The sequence below is a fragment of the Haliotis rufescens genome, unplaced genomic scaffold, assembly GCF_023055435.1.
Source record: "Haliotis rufescens isolate VD_foot unplaced genomic scaffold, xgHalRufe1.0.p SCAF_2, whole genome shotgun sequence".
Taxonomy (NCBI): Eukaryota; Metazoa; Mollusca; class Gastropoda; order Lepetellida; family Haliotidae; genus Haliotis; species Haliotis rufescens.
The window spans coordinates 71,430,335-71,456,369 of record NW_025963890.1 but is presented as its reverse complement, the minus strand read 5'-3'; the positions used below and the strand labels follow the sequence as shown (position 1 = coordinate 71,456,369).

At 40.2% G+C, this 26,035-nt stretch overlaps 2 protein-coding genes across 5 annotated transcripts in view; one reads left to right on the top strand and one right to left on the bottom strand.

Moving 5' to 3' along the window:
- The first annotated feature begins 4,186 nt into the window (after positions 1-4,186).
- LOC124133278 (Rieske domain-containing protein-like) lies at positions 4,187-9,330 on the top strand. Its single transcript, XM_046497635.2, has 5 exons — positions 4,187-4,236; positions 5,946-6,075; positions 6,812-6,846; positions 7,768-7,848; positions 8,816-9,330. The coding sequence occupies exons 1-5, from the start codon at positions 4,216-4,218 to the stop codon at positions 8,996-8,998; spliced, it is 450 nt and encodes a 149-aa protein (XP_046353591.2). The 5' UTR covers positions 4,187-4,215; the 3' UTR covers positions 8,999-9,330.
- A 479-nt stretch (positions 9,331-9,809) lies between these two features.
- The window catches only part of LOC124133186 (CDK5 and ABL1 enzyme substrate 1-like), a 31,200-nt gene continuing 14,974 nt past the window's right edge, over positions 9,810-26,035 (bottom strand). For 3 of the 4 annotated variants that reach the window (XM_046497455.2, XM_046497456.2, XM_048400508.1), the window contains 4 exons: positions 25,563-25,599; positions 24,384-24,446; positions 21,039-21,143; positions 9,810-20,408 (listed from right to left, as the gene is read on the bottom strand). In XM_046497455.2, the coding sequence (XP_046353411.2) occupies positions 20,268-20,408; positions 21,039-21,143; positions 24,384-24,446; positions 25,563-25,599 (346 nt within the window). In that variant the 3' untranslated portion in view covers positions 9,810-20,267. The remainder of the gene's footprint in view (positions 20,409-21,038; positions 21,144-24,383; positions 24,447-25,562; positions 25,600-26,035) is intronic. The other variant, XR_007222356.1, reaches the window with a different exon arrangement.

Here is a 26,035-nt window from a genome sequence, read left to right as displayed (position 1 = left end):
TTCACGCGTTGGAACTGCCACAGTTGTGTGACAATTGTTATATTTTGGATAAAACTTTATAAGTAAACTACAGATTGTCGTACTTTTTGGGGATTGAGTCCCGTCCGGAATTCGAACCCACACCTGCCAGAGTGAGGCACCTAATCGCCAGTAGTCAGCGATCTAACCCACTCAGCCACCGAGGCTTCCACAAAAATGAAAGTCCGACAACTGGTAGTCTAGATCGGTCGGGACTCAACCCAAAAAGGTACGAGAATCTGTACTTTACTAAGAAAGCGTTATCCCAAATATAACAATTGTTACATTTGACCACTTTCTAAATGGCATTGTGAATACATGCCACAGTTGTGGATTTTTACCCGGATGTGGCACAGTTCAAGTATTATGTATTGTGTTAGTTCCGAAATGAGTGTGATAAAACAAGGACTGGTCGACTCGGATTTAATATACTGTGTCTGAGTGGGCTATTCATGTAAAACTGTGACATGGTATCTCAGTGGGATATAGCAGTATTAGACACTCACACGTGCATGCACGTCGCTACATAAGTTCAATAAACTAGACCTCGTCAAAAGTGTCGCACACCAAGATATTTTTATAATCAGAAAACATGGGTAAGGATAAGCTTGAAAACGAAACATAAACAATCAGTTGTGTTACTTAATGTCAAAAATAGGTTAATTTTATGAATAATAGGAAAAATGAGCATTTGCCAAGAAAAAAAGTAACTTTATTCGCCAGCTACTACAAGGACTGTAATTGGGGATCAATAGAGGCAGGATAACTGTCAGGAATGAGGTGGACAGATCAACATGTACGTGTCTTAGTAACGTTGTACCAATGTCACAGTTACATAATGTACAGTGTAAGTATATATCTGCTGTAGCCACCCCGTAGACGGATGACATCCGAAGTACGTCTCCTCAAGCTCAAAATCAGACGCCTGGTCTTCTACCGAAGGAAGTGTTGCCATTCCTGGTGCAATGCCTGGGTCGATTCTCGAAGATTCTGAAATGGAGGGTCCCTGGCTGTTACTCAACGTCCCTACTGATCCCACAGGTGATCGATTGGATTCAGATCAGGGCTTCAGAGAAGGCCAAGGCAGAGTCTCAATGGCGTTGTTCTGGAGATGGTTAGTCACAGCTCGTGCTCGCTGGGGTCGGGCATTGTCGTCCAAGAAGACAGACGTGTGGCAAGTGCATGGTTATCAAAATGAGGCCAGCAATATGGCATCTTGGTACCTTTGTCTATTTAATGTTACCTGAATTGTGTTTACAGTCGATGGAGCAACACCCCCATACCATCACTGAGCTGTCACCGTCAAATGCCACTGTTTCCTGGATGTTGCGCTTACGATAATGTGATCCTCTTTGCCTCCAGACACGGGTCCTACCATCAGTGTGGTGCAATAAAAACCGACTCTCGTTAGACCAATGAATCCTCCTCTGTGACCTCAAGTTCCAGTGTGCTCGAGTCTGACAGCGGGCTAAACGGTCCCGTTAATGTTAATGTGAGAGGAGTGGACGTCTTATTGGTCTTCTGGCTCTTAATCCTGCTGCATTCAGTCGACTCTTGGTGGTGCTGAGGGACACCCTGTTGTGGGTATGCCAGTGATGACGAAGAACAGTGCAAGTTGAAATGGGAAGCGTGTTGCCTGGCGTACAAGGACCCTGTCCGTTCTAGTACTGGCCTTCCGTGGACGTCCTGATCTGGACAAGTCCCTCACCTGTCCAGTCAATGTGCATTTTCTGATGAGTCGATTGATTACAGATTAATGGTCAACACGATGGCAATAGCCCGACATGACATGTCAGTTTGGTGCATGCCAGTGATTTGTCATCTTGGAATTATTGGATAGTACGCTTATTTCAGTTACGACCGTTCCAAAGAAAGACTTTCAAATTGATAGAACTTCCATTCAAAACTAATAGCAGTAAAGACGCATGAACTTTCTGTCATCTAACATGAATTTCTTTATAGAGACCCCTTAGGTGTGCATCCGGCTCGCATCAACGCATCCGCAAGGTTGGGCAGTTAAGGTGGCTGGCTACCTTCCTACAGGCAGATAGAGTGTCAACACACAGTGCACCATTTGAAAAATCTCTACATTAAAAATTAACTCTCAATTACACTTCACATTTGTGAGGTGATACTTTTGATGAGGTGATTATGTTTATCACTTTTGTGAGATATACCACACGCTAACGTAATTTCGATTGCATTAATTCAGTCTTACCATTTACAAGTATACGTGTCAACTGTTGTTCTATAAGAACACACCAAACACCTTTAAATGTCTGAAAATACCGTTAATCATCATATAAATTATACAAGCTGGGCTTCTGGTACCTCAAAGCCGCTTTGGGAGCGCCTCAGTTTATGCGCAGAGCTACATGTGCGTAGAAATTGCTGTGCAGTGTTGCCTTTCTTAGTAGTGACAGGATCTGTTGATCGTATGTTCACATCCCAGAATCGTCCTGAATATGATTCTTTGTTTGTCGGCACCATCGCCGTGATTGTGGGTTTCACAAAAATGGTGTACCGTGAAGGTCTTCAGCAACCCATGCTTGCCGTAAAAGGCGACTAACGGGATTGGTTGATGCATGTCATCGCATCCCAGTTGCGTTGATCGATGCTAAATCACTTGATTGTCTGGTCCAGACTCAATTATTTACAGACCGACGTTTTATAGCTGGAATATTGCTGAGTGCGGCGTTAACAAACAACAACAACAAACAAACAAACAAATATTAAGAACTTAGGGACCCTTTTGAAAAAGCAGTCTTATGTTACAACAACGCCTGCGTTAGAGTACGTACGACAGACGCAGGTTCAAGATCGTTTTGTGGAAGGGGAGGGGAATTCAGGCCATTATTAACTTCAGTTTAATTGAAGATCCGGCTCATTTTGGAGCCTGGTTTTAGGAATAAAAGGCATGTCCTTTTTCCTTTCGTATCTGTGACAAAAATGGGTTTTAGTATAAGTTTTTTGTATTCAAATGTGAAGGGAGGTAATCACGACCTGTAGCTTACACAGCCCCGAGCGGAGACTCACCTCTTGTTTCAGAATCGTATCCTCAGAACCGTTCTTTTATAGAGCCAACAGGATAGGTTCAAAATGTAACTAGTTCAAATGTGGAATATGTCGATTCTGCCAATCAATCTCAATGGCATCTTGGTCTGAATTTTAATAAATGACAACATAGGAACAATTTACGCTTGGTCGTTGTTTTTGTCTCGTGATAATGATAGTTTTGGGTGTTTCTGATGCATAAGGCGAATTTCGGTTGTTCGGTAGTTCATAGAAGGTCAACATTTTAAAATGTAACCTCAGACCAGAAATCTGTTTCCAGAAAAAAGCAGTCTCAATGTAAGCAGTTATGTATCCATATTGTTCTGCCTGTTATAAAACAAACGGCATTCAAATCGAAAATATTACATGAAAGATCTTACAGTGGCATTCAACCCGTGAAGATCCGGGGTAGAATAGGTCTTCAGCAACCCATGCTTGCCGTAAAAGGCGACTATGCTTGTCGTTAAAAGCGACTAACGGGATCGGGTGGTCAGGCTCGCTGACTTGGTTGATGCATGTCATCGATCCCCGTTGCGTGGATCGATGCTCATGATATTAATCACTGCATTGTCTGGTCCAGACTCGATTATTTACAGACCGCCGTCATATAGCTGGAATATTGCTGAGTGTAGCGTTAAACAACAAACAAACAAAACAAAATATAGATCTATCGATCGCACAAAACTTAACGTACCGTTTTATCAAAGAGCTAAGTTATGTTCAACTGTGTATTTTGACAATTTTCTACCATTGTTATTGCAGCTCGTGTCTATATTCAGTATGCCAGTATGGCAGCTGGTGTTGTCTCGTTAAACCACAAACCAACCAACTACAGTGGCATTCTAGAAGCTGTGGTATTGATTAAGACAAAGTGGGTATGGATAAGTGAAAGATGAAATCTCAAACCAAACGTTGTTCAGTGTTCTTATTGTAGTTACAGGCTCTCTAAGCGATTTGTGTATTTTAAAAAGAGTACATGTGTTAATTTGTTTACAAAAAACATCAGAAATTGACTTTACACATGTGGAGAATCGAACCCAGGCATTCAGCGTGACTGGCTTTAATCCCCCTACCTTCATAGAATTAGAGTTACTTCCCTTTACGAACTCTTCACAAGCACCTGTCACTCTAAGTAAACAAACCATGTCGGCCGGAGAAGTTGGGGTGAGTTTTGTCTGTCAACAGTTGATACGGTCATTACATTCATCATTTACTTGGCTTCTATCTTTCAGTTAAAGTATGATAAGCTCTATGTCCTGGAGACATTGTTGAGGAAATGCCATTCAAAACGGACCAGCGCCAAAACCGACCAACCCAGCTGAGTCGATTTGGCCAATCCATTATTATTATCAAAATTAAGGAACCATTGTGTTTTTTTGTGAGACCCAAACGGACATATGTTAACATATCAAACGTAGTCATACACAAAGTATTTAGCAAAATAATTTAACAAAATTGGCCTTCATTCATATGTAAGTGAGCCGTCATTTATAATAGGGGGTGGGTGGGTTAGTGGGAATCGATGGAGGGGGTCATTAAAAGTAATACACATGTATTGGAAAGGTCATGAAAAAGCGCACATTTTTTTCTAAAAAAAGGTCAAGTGGATTTGAAGAGTTATCCAAAAATGTGACACGCATTAGAGGAAGGTAATTATTTTGTACTAGGCCTGGGACGGTGTTACTCGGGTACTCGGGTCGGGTGGGGTGGGTCCTGAGTAGGACCCGGGTACCCACTGGACTACCTGTGACTAGGCCTGGGACGGTGTTACTCGGGTACTCGGGTCGGGTGGGGTGGGTCCTGAGTAGAACCCGGGTACCAACAGTGCTATCCAGACCTGTGGTCACGTGATATATATATATTTTTAAATCACTGGAGCTCAGTGGTTACACTACAAGTCGCTAATGATCGCATTTCTTTCTGACGATGCACACGTTCCTTTGGAATTGTATAGGTTTGAGTAAAGATAAACCTTCAGTCAACTTCAGTGTACCATGATAAGATCATTTCATACATGTATCTAAATAGTTTTTGCCAGGACTGTGGTAAACAATTCCCAATCAGACATTTTGTTCCTAACTCTTGAGACCTACAGTGATACATGGCTTGTAAATGACTCGTCCCAGCTCTATTTTGTACATTTGTGCATCAAAAACGTCTGAGGCTGGGTGTTTGGCTTGCCCAAGACCTAGGACGATGCATTGTGAAAACAGATACATTGTAGTACTGAACACATGGAATATTATATATATTGCCGTGATAGGGTATATTTGGACATACAGATTCTGTGGAATCTGTGCTGACCCTAAAAGTACATAATGTTTGTCCATCAGAGGGTGACAATATTGAAGGGTCAAGTGGTCTTGCGATGTACAGTTGGACCCCTATATCTCGAGATCTGTTATCGTGAATGTACCGATATCTTAAGTCTATTCTCTAGTCCGGACCCCCTCACATGTCTCGAGGTCAAGATAAAACATAGCATTCTTTCAAACCTTGGACTCGGTCTCAACTATGACTTTACTATAGAATTATGTAGGGTTATCTAGAAGTTGGCATTTGCCACCTAAACACCTTTGATAAGCGGAAATAAGCATTTCACAGAGTGGTGAGCAATTCTCATAGATACAGGCTGTGGAAACCGGAAAGAAGTCAGAAACACTAAGTTTCATCCATGGACATTTAGTGTGTTAAGTGCAAACAAACATCAGTCCCTGACCTTTTTCGTAAAAAATATAATTCAGATACCAAGATCACTTGCAACTGACCACCCGATCCCGTTAGTTGCCTCTTACAACAAGCATAGTCGCCTATTACAACAAGCATAGGTTGCTGAAGACCCATTCAAACCCAGTCCATTTTCATTTTAACAGGAGGAGGTGTTTGTGTGCAATGAAGTGGATCTCGTAGGATCTGACAGAAAACGGGTGACGGTGTGTGGCAGAGATGTGTTTGTAATAAAAGTGAGAGGGCAATTCTTTGCCATGGACAGTTTCTGTTATCGTACGTATACACATTTCAAACAAGATACTGTATTTTGAAAAGCTGTCACTACTCACTTAAATGAGAATATCATAAAATATTGATGAGGTGATTGTTGCACTTGTATACAATGGTTTGTGTATGTGTGAATTCATGCGTGCTTGTACTAATCTAGATTTGCCAGTTATTTCGTGGACGCCCACTGATACACAGTTTGACATGAGTACCCCACTCAGACACAGTATGTTGACTCAACGTCGACCAGTCCTTGTTTTAGCCCCTTATTATATGACATAAAATAATAGGAGGGGACCAGTTAGAACTGGTCTTCAGCAACCCATGCTTGTCGTAAGAGGCGACTAACGGGACCAGCTGGTCAGACTTGCTGACATTGTTGATGAATGTCATTGTATCCCAATTGTATAAATCGATGCTCATGATATCAATGACTGGATTGTCTGGTCAAGATTTGATTATTTACAGACCGCCATCATATAGCTGGAATATTGCTAAGTGTGTCTTTAGACAACAAACAAACAAAGAAAAAAACCACTAATAAAGGTTGGGTGCCTTAATGACACTTGTTGTTACCCTGACTGGAGCTTGGCTGGTCTACTCGGAGTCACAGGACACAGACAGACAGACACGTCATTATTTAATTGCAATAGCCTTGACCGTGACGTTAAACCCCATCCATTTCACCTCACCTGTCATGAAGAACAAACTTACCAACATGCACTGTTTCATTCTACTGTAGATGCAGGAGGCCCCCTGCACTCAGGACAGATTGAGGTAGGAACAGTTTCTCTTTAGCCTGCTTGCCAGGGATGTTTACAGTGGGACTTAGATATCTTAGATAACAAAACTGACATTTTCAGTACCTAAAATCAAAAAGTCAGTTTGCATTCATGAATAGCATTGTCATCCTCTCACAGTGTTTTTTTTGCATAAAAAGACTAAACATTGATATTATATATTACATTATTATCCCTCCTGTTTCACTATCATACAGAATGCATCACAATATGTTTATTGTACCCAGGCAATGTTCATACAGATATGGAAGACTAAAATTCAATGTCTTTTCAAGGCTGCTAGCTCTCATTTTCAAGACTTTTGTAGTTGGGTTATTAGCCTTAGGTTGTCGATATTGTTTTAAAACCAGCATTCTATTTTTAATTTGTAAGATCTACAAAGCAGTATAACCATCACACATTTCCAACAAGATTTATTTTTCATCCAACAAAAGAATTATTAAATCTATCTTGAATTCTTAAGGGTCTTTGGCACACAAATCCATCACTGTGATAAATCTCACTTGAACATCTTTGGCAGAGATTTTTGTATGCTTTAATACTTTGATTACATGTATACCGGTATGTCATTTTGTACAAAGTCAAGGCTTTCTTTTTAGGGTTGACATTAAAAATCAAAGCTTTTCAAGAGGGAACTTAAAATTCACAGCTTTTTCAAGCCTGTACGAAACCTGCCATGTACCAACAAAGAAATTCACTCTGTTCCCTTCTTTCTGTACTTGATGAATTGTATTGTATTGTATTGTATTGTATTGTATTGTATTGTATTGTATTGTATTGTAATCCTAACACTCCTTCATGCAGATGCTTGGAGAGTCAGTTTAATAATATAGAAATTAATCTGATTATTGCCTCTTTATATAAAAGTTTAGTTTCAAGGAGTTTGCTTTTCTTCCAGGACATTGGTCAGTGGACCTGTGTACGATGTCCCTGGCACAACTATATGATCTGTGTGGCCAATGGCGAGGGAATATATCAGGTGGGTCATCACCTTTCAAGGCTTACAACTTTCCACAATACCAATACAAACAGTGTTTCGAAATAAGTTCCTAGATCTAGACCCCGAGACAGGTAGATCTTGTATTGGGCCCATAGTTTAAAAAAAGTATGAGTCCTTTTGGCCTGCAGTAAATTTCACGTGTCAATTTATTTGTCACAATAAGATGGCAGCTTGGCATTATTATTTATTTCCTACACTGGCCAAAAACCCTGCAGTTTGGTTTACTTTCCAGCATAGTTTGTTGTTAAGGAGATTTTAAAAAATTCTTATTTTGTTTCCACATTCTTGTATTATATTATATTCTGTTGAGGATAAAGCACATGCAACTGGACACTTGTTACAAATAATGTACAAAACTGGCGAGTATCATGTGATTATTTGTGACGAATGTCCAGTTATGTGTACGTTACCCGACTTAAATTACAGCATCAAGGTAATATATACTACTTCCAGATTTATGATAGTCTGAAAGTTAGAATAATCAATAATACATGAAAATATATATTACACAGTGCCGCACGTGTTGTGCGATTTGATCGTTGTTCTTAGTGCACATGCTTACAATTAATACATGAGCTTAAACTTTGCATTGAAGTCAGTAAACTGTCAATTATGTAATCTACAGTTGGAACTATGGGATAACCTCACAGCTGAATTATAAACTAACATATGACATTTAACTCATGGTTCATTCACTTGTGCTGAAAATTTAAAAGCCTCAACTTGATTTGATGATCAGAAATTTCACCTGACGCAACCTTCTAAGGAAGTGTTCTCAGGATCGTCACACAGAGAGGTATCGTATTGGAGTATAAAAGATCTGATTTTATCTGATCTGATTGGTGCAAACTATCCAATCAGCATGAAGCACAAACAGTAATTCTCAGTGGGATATACCCAAAATAATTTCAACTGTAGGGTAAAATGTTATTCTTTCTGTTGACAGTCCATAGATCCATTCAACATGAATAAGCCTCCGGAAATGAAGTCGAAGGGTGTGAAGCAAAGGACACATGTTGTGATACGAAGGGATGGCAAGCTGTTTGTGAAGCTGTCTAGTATAGACCATACTGTGGAATCGGACCACTACAACTGTACAGAGTACAGGGAGAAGTACAGTCTGAGGTGACACTTTGACTGTCAGGAGAAGATAGGCATTTACATATCTCTGAAATGTAGAGAACTGCACAGGGGTGCTTCGTCATAAGGTCTTTTGGAGAGGAATGTTTTCAGTTCAGCTTTAAAACTTGTGACGTTGATTGTGTTACGGAGATGAGCTGGAAGCGTGTTCAGCATCTCAGCACCAGCAGTGGAAGAAGATGTCACCATAGGTTGCTGTATGTTTGTTTTTATTTAACGCCGCACTCAGCAATATTCCAGCTATATGACAGCAGTGTGTAAATAATCGAGTCTGGACCAGACAATCCAGTGATTGACATCATGAGCATCTATCCACGTTATTGGGATACGATGACATGCATCAAACAAGTCAGCGAGCCTGACCACCCGATCCCGTTAGTCGCCTCTTACGACAAGCATAGTCGCCTTTTACGTCAAGCATGGGTTGCTGCAGAACTATTCTACCCCGGATCTTCATGGGTTAGCTGTAAGTGTGGCTAGTACAGAACATAGTGCACGTAGATCATCCTGTAGGCTGGTACAGTACCACACAGAGTTTCTAATTGTCTGGTGAAAGAAACTGGGCCACACATGTGCCCCATAGACAGTTGTGAAAGATTAATCTGCCGTTACATCCTACATACACCATGATTTTTTCAACAAGTTTAGCTGAGTGATGTTAAACCCAACACAAGACCTCAAGAAGGAACCAAGTGGAGCAGGGTTGGAACTGACAGGAGTCACAAGCAGCCCTAACTGCAGGACATCCTGAAATATTCTACCCGAGCATTCCTTATTTCAAAATATAATAAACTAAAATGAGTATTTCAACACTTTTATTTTTTTCTGTTAAAAGCATATCACAGATGATTGTACAGTCACGTTTGCTATGTACAACACAATGCCCTATACAGAAGCCTCTCACCAGCCTCTCACCAGCCTCGGCCTCCCACTTAAATGGTATTATACAGAAGCCTCTCACCGGCCTCGGCCTCCCACTTCAATGGTATTATACAGAAGCCTCTCACCAGCCTCGGCCTCGGCCTCCCACTTCAATGGTATTATACCAGCAACGACATGCAAGACAAGTTCATATAAGTAGGACATACATGTATCACGGCTACTCAACTCAGCCCATTACAAAAAGTCATATAACGAACCAAGGAAAATGTTTTTATGTTCTTTCAAATCAGAGAAAGTTTATGAGAATAACCAAGCTGGTAAAAGCAAAATCTTGGTAATTCACCAACTAACGATGCAATGTCTTGAAAGCAACACCAATTATGTTTGAAATATTAATGTGATTGATGGAAGTGATGTAGACATAAAAAGTACAGCTGTCTACAATCTGCATGTTTTGAATTGTAGAAATATTAAGTAAATTCTTGATATAACAACTTCGTCTGTAGTAAAATAAACATTTATGTTGGTCCAAGATATCACTCCTGGCTTTCTTGTATCAACAAACCCACACACAGACTCTTGTCCTGATACTCCCGACATGTGCGAAATAGCCGCTGCCCACCAGCCTGTCACTAGCAAAAATTCAGTTGGTCTAAAGATTCTGAAATGTCCCTTGCCTGGTTGGTTTTGGGCACCTCTTAGTTGATCAAAATAAAAAGGTTACTGAAGATCATTACAAGCATTAAAACTAAAAAATCAAATTAATACACTGTATCAGCAACGAATGAAGGTTGCAAGATAAGTTACCCTTCTTCATAATATCTGACTTTATTGATACCTTCGCAGAATCAAATTTCTGGAAAACAAATTTGTAATGAAACTTAAAACTGGCCAGAACATTAAGCTGGTAGTAACATTTTGAGACGAATCCACACACTGCTCAGCACACATTGGCATAGCATCATCACACCTCTCGGACACATGACACACGTGACACATGACATGTGACACACCTCTCACGACATTTCTCGCACAAATATGACATCCCACACATGACACATCTCATGGGAATACAGGACCATGTAACCACACTTTCTGATGAAATGTTTACAGATTACAATAACAAAAAGGTAAAACAACTGAAATTTTCAAAAATCAATTCAATTTCAGGGATAGAAATGAGGACTGTCCAAAACTAGCTTCCTCATCTCCAGATGTACCAGGAAATTTGCATAACAAATTTCTTTAGGGTATTAAGTATTTTTCTACACGCTATCTCCATTCAGCATTTTTAGGCTTGATTTTCCATGATAACGTCCATCCCTGATATTCAATTTTAATTTCAGTTGGCATTGTGTAGCTGATTCTTATCTTGAATACAACAGACCAGAATGCCGGACATGTACGATGCTTTGAAAAATAGCTAAAATATTTATCATTTGTTTATATATTCTCGGATATGATATGGTTTTAATCAACAGACATCTTGTAAATGATATTTCAGTATCAGATGATTTCAGTAATAATCACTGTAAAACATTGAAATCAACAAAACACCTGTATCATGACGAAACAAGCAATGGTGTAATGGCTGACAATCAATCACAACAACAACATAACCATGTATTGTCGTCACACAGTGACGAGACATTTGTGATAGCCATTTTTGTTTGCTGCAAAATCACACTGATGAAATACAAAATATACTCACCGCCAAAAGAAACTAAACCATAGGAACATAGAGAGAAGTGTGTACGTTTAGAAGAAATGTTTCCAATGTGTACCACTAATGACAAAACTAACAATCAGTCAAGTGTTACCACAGCGTGTCTTTATTCTTATATGCTGCAGGTGATTTCCAAATTTTAAATCCTGCTCAGGACAAATGGTGCATCTTCAGTCATGGATCTATGACGTCTCATGTGATGTGTTCATGACTGTCGGTTCACTAAACATACCAGTTCATTTGTGCGTCAAATCAATCTAATATCTCTTGAAGATGAGTAATTCTTCATACATTAACCAACATGTATGGTATGTGCATTTCTTTTGTTGGTGAGTATATGTATATCTGAAAGCAACGATTTGTCTTAAATGGCATGAAAGTTTTTTATTTGTCCGTACCTATTCATCACCATAATTTCAGACATTGTCATGAAGGGTAGAAAAAGTTGTTTTAGAAGCTCTCATGTAATTGTTGGTATTTTAATGCCTGTTGTTACAAGGGGGTCTGCACTGTAAACAGAACAGCCCTACATTCGAGAGTGTTAGGCCAACCTACTACTTTTTTGTCATAAAATCATGTCAAAAGAAAAGCCTAAATCAGAAGCATATGTTTCTGTATTAGTTATTAAACAGAATATACAAGAAGAATCTGTAAACTATTCTCAAATCAATGTTAGTGATGTTCTTGGTATTGCTATTCATCTAATTTCAAATGCAAATAATAAAATAAACAGAAACAAGCTCAATATATCATTACAATATGGTACATGATGAAATTCACAGATGATTTGATAACCTTGGTAATTCACATCAGACGGGGTGCATTGACAAAGTTGAGACCAAAATTAATGGTTCATATTGTAAATGAGATGGATTAGATCACGCAGCTGTCGGTCAAATTATTATTTTGTTGACAGTGACAATGAAAATAATTCAGAATACAAGTTTTGAGACTATCCCTGTGTTCCGTGATGCCCTTCAGCTGTTATGTTTATTGCGCAGACCCCCTTGTAACAACATGCTTAAAACACCAACAATTAATGATAGTTAGTGAAACAATTTTTTCTCTACTTCATGACAATGTCTGAAATTATGGTGACGAGTTGGTACAGACAAACAGACTTTCATGCCATTTAAGACAAATTGTAGCTTTTGGATTTATATTTATTTTGCATTTCATCAGTACGATTTTGCAGCAAAGGCTTATAACCATCAATTAAATGTCAGATTGTAATTTCCTCCATTGAATAAAAAAGACAATCATATCATGCACAGAAATGTCACATTTTGACCAGTCTAGTAAAATTTAGATCTTTTACTCCGATACAATACCCCTCCGCATAAACATCTGAGCATACCTCCATAGGAGATCCCATCAGATGAACCCTGAGCAATCTTTTGACTGATCTGTGTGGGCTCTTCATCCAATCAGATGTCGGCTTCCAAAAACAATTTGGCTTCATTTCCTTACTACCTCAGTGCATAAATGGATCTTAGCCTAAGGCAACCCCCACAAAAATACCCCTTTTGGGTGTAGATGCCATAATACTCAGAAACAACAGGATATAGAAAAATATCCAGAACAATATATTACCATAACAAAAATTTATTTGTATTCAGAACTTCCCAATCATACTCGTTTTCGAAATACAGAATTCAGATATGTTTGAATGCTTCTCTCACTCATACCAAGAATTATGAAGCCTCAGTGCTGATTAGCTGATTGGAAAGTTACCTGATGCGAAGTGTCTTCATGCGGATAGGATGCGTATCGGAGAAAAGATCTGAAAATGAGACTGCATTTTCCCTTGACTTGGGCACAGTAGTACAATGCTATATACGAGGGCTATGAGATAGTGCCAATCTTGACTATGTACATACATATTCACAGCACAGTATGATGATAAATCAAGAAAGGTATGATACACAGCCTGTGTAAGCTACAGAACATACAGTAAATCTGTGTATTCGTCAACGCCTACAAACAGGTAGTTGTCTTTCGCTCACCGGACAAATACTCCGAATGGTTAAAAGGTAATGAAACATCACAAGTACACACTTCTGTGTACTTGTTGGTCATCTTAATGGAGGTTAAACATGACATGAGTTTCCATGAAGTCCGAATCAAGTCACATGTTGATTCCGTCCTTCATACATTGTCAATACATGATGCACGTTGATGTATCCGAATACATCGCGTCTAACTTCACCGATACCCAGTCCCAACGTCACACATACAGAAGGGTAACAATCTATGATGATGATGTATATGTATTCATTAACCTTCAAGAACTTCTAAGGTCTCGCTCAAGGTCATTGGTAGGTTTGTGTGTTTCTCGTCTCCTGTGGTCCTTATTAATTTAACCATCCCGGTCATTCACTTTTGGAAAATGTTTAAAATTCTTGAGACAGTGGTATGTTTAATAAAATGATATTATTGTATCATTATACTTTCTGATGCCCCTAAAGTTGAGCCTGTCGGCCAACCTCACACCTTTCTATTACAGCAAATTTTCAGGGAAATGGCCGATCATTTACAGAATGTAGCTGAGCATGGAGATTAGAAAGACACAAAATAATATTGATGGCAAATCAACACATACACCGTATTGAACCAATTAATGCCCTGGGCCCAGTTCAACAAAGCAACCTTAGAGCTACGACTGTCGGAAGTCTATAATAATGTGTGGGAGTTACGATCACTTCAGTGATACTGATACAACTGTTGTAAGTCTATGTTATGGAATGGGAGTTACGATCAACTTCGCACTACGACTGTTGTAAGTCTATGTTAGGATCACCCTAGCACTAAGAGCGCTTTGTGGAACGAGGCCAGATACAGCATTTTGCAAGAGGGGCAATTTAACAGACCTACAAAAGTTCTTAGGATGATACAAACATGTTATCTTGTACCCACTGTCAAGTTCAACAATACACAATACACTGTCATAATCTGTGTAAATTGTAATGCTAGTGAGAAGGAGGAGGACTCCCCTTTACATGTATGAGAATTTTCGTTGCATCAAGGATCCTGGCACACCAAAGGGATGCAAATCTACACAGTGAATCCAGCCATGTCTGGCCTTGTTTTAGAAAATGTAATACACACCAAATAATATTCATATTTGTTTTACATCCTACCAAGATTGTGAATGACACAACTGTAATGATGTCATGTCGTGTTTGACACCCATTATACAATGGCAGAACCCTGACGTCCTGACACTGGTGAAGTGGTCCATGATAATGCTCTATGTAGTGATCTACTGCTGCTTCTGGTTCCGCCAATACCTTGTGACCCAGAAATATTATGAGCGATTCATGTACAGAAAACCATTATTCAGGCTCAACATTTCACTGTAATATTCCATATCATTTGTAAACATAAAGCAACCTTGACAGACAGAACCAAGGGAAGACAATACAAGATATTCTGCACACTGAGTCTGCATGAGTTGTGTCCCTTAGAAGGGCATCTTCCCGAGGCAGGTGAGTTCACTGACCGTAAAAGTCCAGTTTCCACCCTTGCCGTACTGGGATGGAATTGCTGGGCTTGATCAGAGCGCAACCAGTGGCTATTACGAGTGATGTCCCTTCTATGTCCCTCCTATTGACCAATCAGATTCTACTTCACATATCACTTGCATTTGCTTCAAACAAAATGGTGATGCCCAGTCAGGACGATCTGATCGATAATCAAAATCTATATTGAAATGAACCAGGTCTTACTTCGCAAAGTGCATCGAATCACGTGATCACACGCAGAGTTGAGGATATACATGCTTTGCAAATCCTGCAATCGACAATTATCTGCACAGCATAATACAAACTGAAGGTCGATTTCGTTATGCGAAATAGGTCTATGCATAGACTTGTTAGTCCAGCCGAAATATAACTCCATAATTCTAGCCTAGTTTGGCAAGGGTGGAAACTGGACTTTTATAGTCAGTTAATTCCCTTGCCTCAGGAAGATGTTAGAAGGGATGTTTGGATGGTGTGCCATCCTCAAACGCCTGGCTCTGCCCCTGAGTTTATTTGGTCTCTGTCAATAATGGAAAATTGTTTTCCTGATATAAGTGACAACACTGAGGTTGTTAGTCGAGTTGCGCGACTGTCTTGCCTGGTTTCACAAGGTGACTAGTGTTCAAGTGAGATCGCACGGTACAGAGTTATGGCCCCTGTGTCCACAGGAGGGAGGGGGAGGGCAAGAGGGGGGGGCCATCTTTAGCCGAGTATTTGGAACAGCAGTATACATTATAACAAGACTCAATATCTTTTGTAGTCAGACATGGAAAAGTCACATCAGAAAAATTTGCAAACAAAATTAAATATTAAATGCAAAAAAATATTCAGTATGGTCAAGATGTGGTATGACAGTTATTAATACATACCTTTCAAAAACATTAATAACGCAGTTATTCAAAATTAAAGGGGTCCTTATAGTTTGCTCCAATAATATTTGAATCTGAGAACCCCTTTAATCTTTACCATTAGGCCCATGGCAAAGACCCCGAGAATTGTGCGCTTAATTTTAAACACTGTTTTGCCATTCCATATTTCTATTTCGTTTAACATTTCAATATATCTAAAAATTCAACCAGCTCAAAATATCACAAAAAAATACAAAATTCCATCTCGATATTCCAGAATACATAATTAAAGTCTAATGAGAAAGGATCTCTCCTCTCCCAAACATCATCCACTTGAGGACCCCCTTGCCCCTCCCCCAGGTCAGCTCCCTCCCTGTTGCCCTACAGTAACGTGAGATCACAAGGTGCAACAGCACAATCTAAGTATGACAACAATATATAACACTGTAAACGTAAATAGTAAGTAATCTCAGTAACAGAAATAAATATGGCAGGTACATTAAAACAACAATCTTGGCTTGATGCTGGAGGGAGAACAGAAGGAGACGGCAACACTTTTAACTAAACTAAATAATACCAATTTCACTACCAACTAAATTCCAATCAAACTCTTCTATGTTCTAAGTGAATATGTTCAACTTGTGAAACTCTAGCTTACTATGTTAACTTTGTTGCACTTTGTCCTTCTTAGGACTTTTTCCCGAGATAAAAACTTTTAACTAAACAAAATAAAACCAATTTCACTACCGATGATATTCCTATCAAACTCTTCTACATTCTAAGTGAAAAAAACACAACTTGTGAAACTTTGTTTCACTTTGTTACTCTTGGGAGTTTTCCAAAACAAACAACAAACACAGTTGAATAAATTAACTAATACATGTAACAAGTTGCAGGGTGTCATCAATACTTGGGGTTTGTAAACACAGTATTTCTCTGTCACCCATGACATACAGCTGAAATGTGTCAGTCACTACCGGTACTTTTAACCAACAAATTAAACCGCAGCATGGTTCCAGGGCTCTGACCAATGAGGGCTCAGATTACTTCCCACAAATGGTATTATCATACCTCCATGTCAGAATGATGAGATCTGATTGGGCCACGTGATCTTGATAAAATACTATGTATCCCGCCCTGGAGGGAAATCAGTTTCTCAGCAGGAGAATAAATCCCTTATAGTCTGCCACGAGCAACACAGTCTGCCAGTGGATTTCTGAGAGGCAGGATAAATCACTCACACCTCACTTCGAAGAAAAAAGCTTTTTCTGACTCAATGAAAGTCACGTGACAAAGCACAAGCTAACCTCGGCTCAATCAAAAGCGGATTTCTATCTATTTTGAATTTGTTTTAATTCCTTTACAATGTCATGTTAAGACATGTCGGTAAGATAACTTCATTATAACAGGATCACTAGGGGTACATGGGGTTTTATGCACTCCTCATTAGGTTTTATACCACGAGCCAGAGGCTGCTACAACTTATAATATATACCGTGCAACACGTGCTACAGCCTTGCCGTCATCTACTCTCACAGTCTTCAACATGCGGCAAGGGTAAGATTCACATAGCATACATGCCCAGGGTGGGGCTCAGTTGACTTTAGGAGTTCTAAAAAACCTTGTGTCATGGACTTGAAACTTGACCATCACTACACTGTATAGCCTCTGTACTCACGGGTGTTGGAGAAAAGAGGTTTATACAAACCCAGGAAGTACTGATGACAGGACATGTCGGAAATATTTCAGAAAGCCAAAATCTGACTTCTGTCAACTATGCCAAAATGTAAATGAGGCCTAACTGACATAACTCTTGACACTAGGCATTGAAATAAATCATCCATTAATATAGCTAATATCAGTACATTCATCATCAAACAATATGCAGAAAGAACTGGCGTTTGAATCTTGTCACAGAGACCATTAATACGTCAGCATACAATAAACTGCTGCAAGGGTTCAAGTCATAACAAGTCATAAAGCTAAAAAACAATTTGGTGTTTGGGCAGCATTAGCATCAGCAACAACACTTGAGTGACAGCGTCTCATCAATGCCAAGAAGGATGGCAGGGCAGTACATATTTTTACAGCAAAAATCAACACCATTAAAAAGACTCCTGTCTTTTTCCTCCCCAGAAATTCCCAGAGTACTACTTGTTTTATTTCTTCATGTAGTCTGTGCAACTATTGTGTGACATTACACAGAGGATACAGAGCCTAGAATAGGGTGTGTTAAATGATACGTTCACCTTACGCAAAGTATGGCTATACTGTCCTCTCACTCAAAGACAAGGTACACATACTTTCAAGCTGAATCAGGATAATTCTAGGAATCCACACTAGGGCCCTCTGACAAGGCTACCCTTGCACCTCCAGCAATGTTAGTTTGTTGTCTAATGCCACACTCAGCAATATTCCAGCTATACGATGGCTTTCTGTAAATAATCAAATCTGGACCAGACAATCCTGTGATTGATTTCATGAGCATCGATCCATGCAATTGGGATACGATCACATGCATCAACCAAGACGGCGTGCCTGACCACCTGATCCTGTTAGTTACCTATTACGACCTTTTCTAACCCAGATCTTCACGGGACGCCTCCAGCAACAAAGCACTGTCAGTAACACCGTAACAATGTTTGGTAAGTTTTCCGTATATCTCACGTGATACCCACACTAACAAGTTAATAATTGCAATCTTAAAATATTAGAAATTACGACTTGCTGTAATTTCCATTGATATCCTTAATAATAACCTTGATGTTGATATGTATGCAAAGTTTGGTGGAGATATATTGACCTGTCTTGGAGATATACTCCAGAAACACAGTCTTACAGAAGTCTCTGACTTCTCCAGTTGTCTGTGACTGATCCAGTAGTCTCTGACTTGTCCAGTTGTCTGTGACTGATCCAGTAGTCTCTGACTTGTCCAGTAGTCTCTGACTGATCCAGTAATCTCTGACTGATCCAGTAGTCTCTGACTTCATCCAGAAGTCCAAAGCCAGAGTCTTGTAAAATCATCTTTGGTCCAGTAGGTTCAGCAGGGTAGACACCATTGATCATAGACTAGTAGGCAAGTTTTGACTGCTACTGATCGCAACAGCCCCACCTGCATCATATGCTGGTGGGACAGACAGATACATTACATTTTGTAATTAGGAGCTGGTCATTTATTGTAGGTGTGGGGGGTGGGTTAGAGAGACTTGAGGTGGGGGTGTGGGTGGGGGGTGGTCATGAAAAAATTAGTTCTATTTTTTCAACAATTTTTTTTTTAAATTTGAACATTATCTAAATAATGACAAAAATATGATGCAGAAAATATGAAGCCATCTTAAAGACAAATTTCGACGGCCCACCCACTGCTATCATAAATGACCAGTTCTTTAGCAACATGACCTCTAGGTGAGGTGATGAGTAGCCGGGGTCACGGAGTCTGTGATCGATGTCAGACCCTTATTGCTGTGCCTGGCTCCACAGCAGGGCCTGGTCAAAGGTGACCACTTCGGACAATAGGATAGACACAGAGCGACACAACAGGGCTGGGCAAGGAGCTCAGGAAATACTCTCGACTTTTTCAACAACATTTCATAGTTGCTGAAGCGGACATATGTACTTTCATGTAGCAATATTTGTCAGCATTTCTAGAAAAAAATTCTACGACACAAAATTAAGCATAGATGATTTCAATTGCTTAATCAGATACTGATACGTCATAGACAAGAATCAGTATTTAGTGTCCTGCTGATGTATTTGATTCCAAAGTCAAAAGGGCAGATAACTCTATATACCTGGAAAATAATTTTGCACCACTAACCATATATATCGACATAAAGTAGCCATTTCATAAAATCCTATCCTGTATATATATTTGGACAAGACATCCTTTTGTGTAGAAGTTACACACATTGAATTCAAGAAACCAAAATCAATCATGTAATAACATGTTTTGTAACAACTATCTGACTAGTCATCTAACTGTTTCCTCAGGTTCTTTGCATCGTATACTATGACCAGTCCTTGCGTTCTTCCTGAGTACCATAGAGTGTTCTTGTTCTAGGCTTGAAGTCAAAATGATGTTAACATCATGTAGAGGGTTGTGATATATAAAACTAAAGAAGGTGTGGTGCTTAACTTTTTTCCAAGTGTATATAACTTGGAAAAGAACTGAGTTTTGTGTTTTGACAACACAAATTCATTGTTGGAGGCTGTCCATTGAGTTTTTGCCAGCCCCCGTTCCCTGTGTGTCTATTTGTTTAAGGGTGGTCACCGAGGCCAGTGTCATGAGCGGTACAGCAGACGCTGGTAGTGCGGGTACACCTCGCTGTCTGGGATGTGCAGTGAGAACTCCAGGGCAACCAGACATGCAAACTCAAACGCCATCAGCTCCTTGCGATGCAGTCGAAAGTCATCTTCTATTTGCTGCAATAATATAATATAGGTGAGTGAGAGAGCATCATTTTACACCACTTTTAGCAGGATTCCAGCAATATCATGGCGAGGGACACCAGAAATGGGCTTCACATATTGTACCCATGTGGGAAATCGAACCTGGGTCTTCGGCGTGACGAGCTAACGCTTTAACCACAGGCTACCCCACAGCCCTGCAATTATATAAGCGTTATTATTCAGTGAGTGAGTGAGTTGGGTTCAACGCCTTGAACAGGACTCCAGTTTTTATCTAGGATATGTTCTGTGTTGGTTATAAAGACTGTACAAGGTTATTCTAACTGTTAACAAGAAAACAGTGTTTTCACTATCCCCTGCCATGGGGCACATTAGAATTTAGATTGTTCATATAGCAGTGAACATAAACTACTGGTATTAAAAATGTGAGGTGAGGTGAAATTGGGTTTAACATCCAAGATTTTTGTACTTATATAGCGATGACATTGATCAAGGGCCGTAGCTGTGTTTGCTCAAAATCTAAAAACATTTAGCAAGGGAAGAAACTCTCAATAAAATTCTTCTGTGCTGGTTATAAAAAGTATACCATGTCGTTCCTACTGTTAAAAGTCTTACAGCTACTTACCTACTACAAACACAACTCACCTCAAAGAGTTTTGTGAGCTCAGCCCCTTTGACATCATTGAGTTTCGCTGACAGCACCAGACAAGCAGCTGCACAAAGCTTCCGGTTCTGCTTGTTGATGACAGGCTGCAAACATAGGATATATTGAGTAACAGGCTGCAGACATGGGGTATATTGAGTTACAGGCTGCAGACATGGGGTATATTGAGTAACAGGCTGCAGACATGGGGTATATTGAGTAACAGGCTGCAAACATGGGGTATATTGAGTCACAGGCTGCAGACATGGGGTATATTGAGTAACAGGCTGCAGACATGGGGTATATTGAGTAACAGGCTGCAGACATGGGGTATATTGAGTAACAGGCTGCAAACATGGGGTATATTGAGTCACAGGCTGCAGACATGGGGTATATTGAGTAACAGGCTGCAGACATGGGGTATATTGAGTAACAGGCTGCAGACATGGGGTATATTGAGTAACAGGCTGCAGACATGGGGTATATTGAGTAACAGGCTGCAGACATGGGGTATATTGAGTGACAGGCTGCAGACATGGGGTATATTGAGTTACAGGCTGCAGACATGGGGTATATTGAGTCACAGGCTGCAGACATGGGGTATATTGAGTCACAGGCTGCAGACATGGGGTATATTGAGTAACAGGCTGCAGACATGGGGTATATTGAGTGACAGGCTGCAGACATGGGGTATATTGAGTGACAGGCTGCAGACATGGGGTATATTGAGTAACAGGCTGCAGACATGGGGTATATTGAGTAACAGGCTGCAGACATGGGGTATATTGAGTGACAGGCTGCAGACATGGGGTATATTGAGTAACAGGCTGCAGACATGGGGTATATTGAGTTACAGGCTGCAGACATGGGGTATATTGAGTGACAGGCTGCAGACATGGGGTATATTGAGTAACAGGCTGCAGACATGGGGTATATTGAGTAACAGGCTGCAGACATTGGGTATATTGAGTCACAGGCTGCAGACATGGGGTATAATGAGTTACAGGCTGCAGACATGGGGTATATTGAGTAACAGGCTGCAGACATGGGGTATATTGAGTAACAGGCTGCAGACATGGGGTATATTGAGTCACCGGCTGCAGACATGGGGTATATTGAGTAACAGGCTGCAGACATGGGGTATATTGAGTAACAGGCTGCAGACATGGGGTATATTGAGTTACAGGCTGCAGACATGGGGTATATTGAGTAACAGGCTGCAGACATGGGGTATATTGAGTAACAGGCTGCAGACATGGGGTATATTGAGTAACAGGCTGCAGACATGGGGTATATTGAGTAACAGGCTGCAGACATGGGGTATATTGAGTAACAGGCTGCAGACATGGGGTATATTGAGTAACAGGCTGCAGACATGGGGTATATTGAGTAACAGGCTGCAGACATGGGGTATATTGAGTAACAGGCTGCAGACATGGGGTATATTGAGTAACAGGCTGCAGACATGGGGTATATTGAGTAACAGGCTGCAGACATGGGGTATATTGAGTAACAGGCTGCAGACATGGGGTATATTGAGTTACAGGCTGCAGACATGGGGTATATTGAGTAACAGGCTGCAGACATGGGGTATATTGAGTAACAGGCTGCAGACATGGGGTATATTGAGTCACAGGCTGCAGACATGGGGTATATTGAGTAACAGGCTGCAGACATGGGGTATATTGAGTGACAGGCTGCAGACATGGGGTATATTGAGTAACAGGCTGCAGACATGGGGTATATTGAGTAACAGGCTGCAGACATGGGGTATATTGAGTCACAGGCTGCAGACATGGGGTATAATGAGTTACAGGCTGCAGACATGGGGTATATTGAGTAACAGGCTGCAGACATGGGGTATATTGAGTGACAGGCTGCAGACATGGGGTATATTGAGTCACAGGCTGCAGACATGGGGTATATTGAGTAACAGGCTGCAGACATGGGGTATATTGAGTCACAGGCTGCAGACATGGGGTATATTGAGTCACAGGCTGCAGACATGGGGTATATTGAGTCACAGGCTGCAGACATGGGGTATATTGAGTAACAGGCTGCAGACATGGGGTATATTGAGTAACAGGCTGCAGACATGGGGTATATTGAGTCACAGGCTGCAGACATGGGGTATATTGAGTCACAGGCTGCAGACATGGGGTATATTGAGTTACAGGCTGCAGACATGGGGTATATTGAGTCACAGGCTGCAGACATGGGGTATATTGAGTCACAGGCTGCAGACATGGGGTATATTGAGTAACAGGCTGCAGACATGGGGTATATTGAGTTACAGGCTGCAAACATGGGGTATATTGAGTAACAGGCTGCAGACATGGGGTATATTGAGTAACAGGCTGCAGACATGGGGTATATTGAGTAGGCTTGTGGGCTTTCTTTTGTGTGTCAGTCAGTTTTTCAGTATTGAATTTCTCACAAACTCTATCGTAATCAATGAGACTGGCCGTCATATTGATATTTTCAACCCAACATTAAGGCTTGATTGAAACTTGCTTTCTGATAGCAAATCAAACTGGCTCCTGGAAATCAAGGGCAGGTAATTTGAGATCGTGAAAACAACGGGAATGGAACCAGGGATTAGTGTAGGTTTACCGAAATGTAACCCCTGGAGACATAGAGGATGATGCCAATTGATATGAAACTGAATCATATCGGATGCAAGTAAAGTTTGTTCAGTAAAATAAACTTGTGTTTCAGTGGCCAAAGTTCAGTGTTTCTAATTCTATGCAATTAATAACTCACACTGTGTGATAGTTTCTTCATGGTAAATATGACATGGGATATGAACTCATGTGATCTTTGACATTAGATATGAGGAAATCCCTTGACAGACATAAAGGCAAATGATAACTGACTGCTATTGGAATTTGTTGCTGAAGGACTCACACCATCTGTTATTGCAGAGCTCCAGATAACTTTTTCAGCAATTGAGTATTTACTCACAAGTTTCTATTTTAATTGGGTTATTACATTTTTCATTGGGTAACCAATATGTTTTCATTCACTATTCCCAAAATGAGTAAATATCTTAAGATTTAAAAAAAAATATAATAATGTATTGTATGTATATAAGGGTTCTAATTATAGCCTTGACTCAAAGTAAATTTGCTCGTAATTGTGTTTTGGAAATTAGCTCCGTTGTAAGCACGCTGAAAAAACTTCATTGGGTATTTACGCATACAGTTTTTATAATTTAAGTTTTTCATTTAATGCATGCGTTTCTTTACGCAGGTTAATTGAAGGTAATTGGGTTTTGAATATTTTTTGGGGGTAGTTTACGCAAATACGCAGCTTATCTGTAGCGCTGGTTATTGGCTATTTCTTACCTTGAGAATAAGTTTTTCAAAAAAGACATGAGCTTGGGCCAGAGTCCACATATCAACACCACACTGCAAACAATGAAAGGGGTGATCATATGAGTGAGTGAAAACTGTATCATGTGACAATTGTATGACTGAGTGAAAACAGCATCATGTGACAACTGTGTGACTGAGTGAAAACAGCATCATGTGACAACTGTGTGACTGAGTGAAAACAGCATCATGTGACAACTGTGTGACTGAGTGAAAACAGCATTATGTGACAACTGTGTGACTGAGTGAAAACAGCAATATGTGACAACTGTGTGACTGAGTGAAAACTGTATCATGTGACTACTGTGTGACTGAGTGAAAACAGCATCATGTGACAACTGTGTGACTGAGTGAAAACAGCAATATGTGACAACTGTGTGACTGAGTGAAAACAGCATTATGTGACAACTGTATGACTGAGTGAAAGCTGTATCATGTGACTACTGTGTGACTGAGTGAAAACAGCATCAAGTGACAACTGTGTGACTGAGTGAAAACTGTATCATGTGACAATTGTATGACAAAGTGAAAACAGCATATGTGACAACTGTATGACTGAGTGAAAACTGTATCATGTGACTACTGTGTGACTGAGTGAAAACAGCATCATGTGACAACTGTATGACTGAGTGAAAACTATCATGTGACAACTGTATGACTGAGTGAAAACTGTATCATGTGACTACTGTGTGACTGAGTGAAAACAGCATCACGTGACAACTGTATGACTGAGTGAAAACTATCATGTGACAACTGTGTGACTGAGTGAAAACTGTATCATGTGACAACTGTGTGACTGAGTGAAAACTGCATCATGTGACAACTGTGTGACTGAGTGAAAACTGTAGCATGTGACAACTGTGTGACTGAGTGAAAACTGCATCATGTGACAACTGTGTGACTGAGTGAAAACAGCATTATGTGACAACTGTGTGACTGAGTGAAAACAGCATCAAGTGACAACTTTATGACTGAGTGAAAACTGTATTCATGTGACTGCTGTGTGACCATGAGTGAAAACTCTATCATGTAAATACTACGTAAAGTGATAGTACTGCAGGATTTGTAAATTCTGTATTATGATAGTTCTGCATCATGTGACTTCCATAATCCTCAGCAACATGACATCCACAACATAAACATAGCCCTCACCTTGACCATAGAGATGTTCCTCATTTCCCTCTTGATGCTGTAAAAGTGATCAAACATGTGGGTGAGTGAACGCTTGATCTGGCAATGTTAACACATAATACTGATTACCATATAATGTCGCCTCCCTACTTTGAATAACATGCATATGTGATAAGGATAATAATCAAGGTGAGATCAGTATTCAATCTCAACTCCCTGGGGAGAATACAACCCAAACTATCTCTTAGGTACTTAAATGTTTGGATTCACTTCACAATCCTACCAGGTACCCATTCAGTGCTGAGTGAACAGAGGCATATTTCTAACAAAGTTACTTCCCTAATGAGATACCACATACAATGTGTGCTTCAGTGTGGGGCAGGACCAAAGCCCTAGAAGCTCAAGAGTCTTGCCAGCTGAGCACTGTCACCCATCCACCTGATTGCATTACTTTGCCTGACTTGTAACCTGTGTGCTATCCACAGGGTCACTTG

What these genes read in the sequence shown, in the direction of transcription:
- LOC124133278 (XM_046497635.2), top strand. Translation starts at nt 4,216, where the DNA reads ATGTCGGCCGGAGAAGTTGGG. An exon ending in TGTCGGCCGGAGAAGTTGGG is followed by an intron (nt 4,237 to 5,945) that starts GTGAGTTTTGTC and finishes TCATTTTAACAG; the next exon opens with GAGGAGGTGTTTGTGTGCAA. An exon ending in TGCACTCAGGACAGATTGAG is followed by an intron (nt 6,847 to 7,767) that starts GTAGGAACAGTT and finishes CTTTTCTTCCAG; the next exon opens with GACATTGGTCAGTGGACCTG.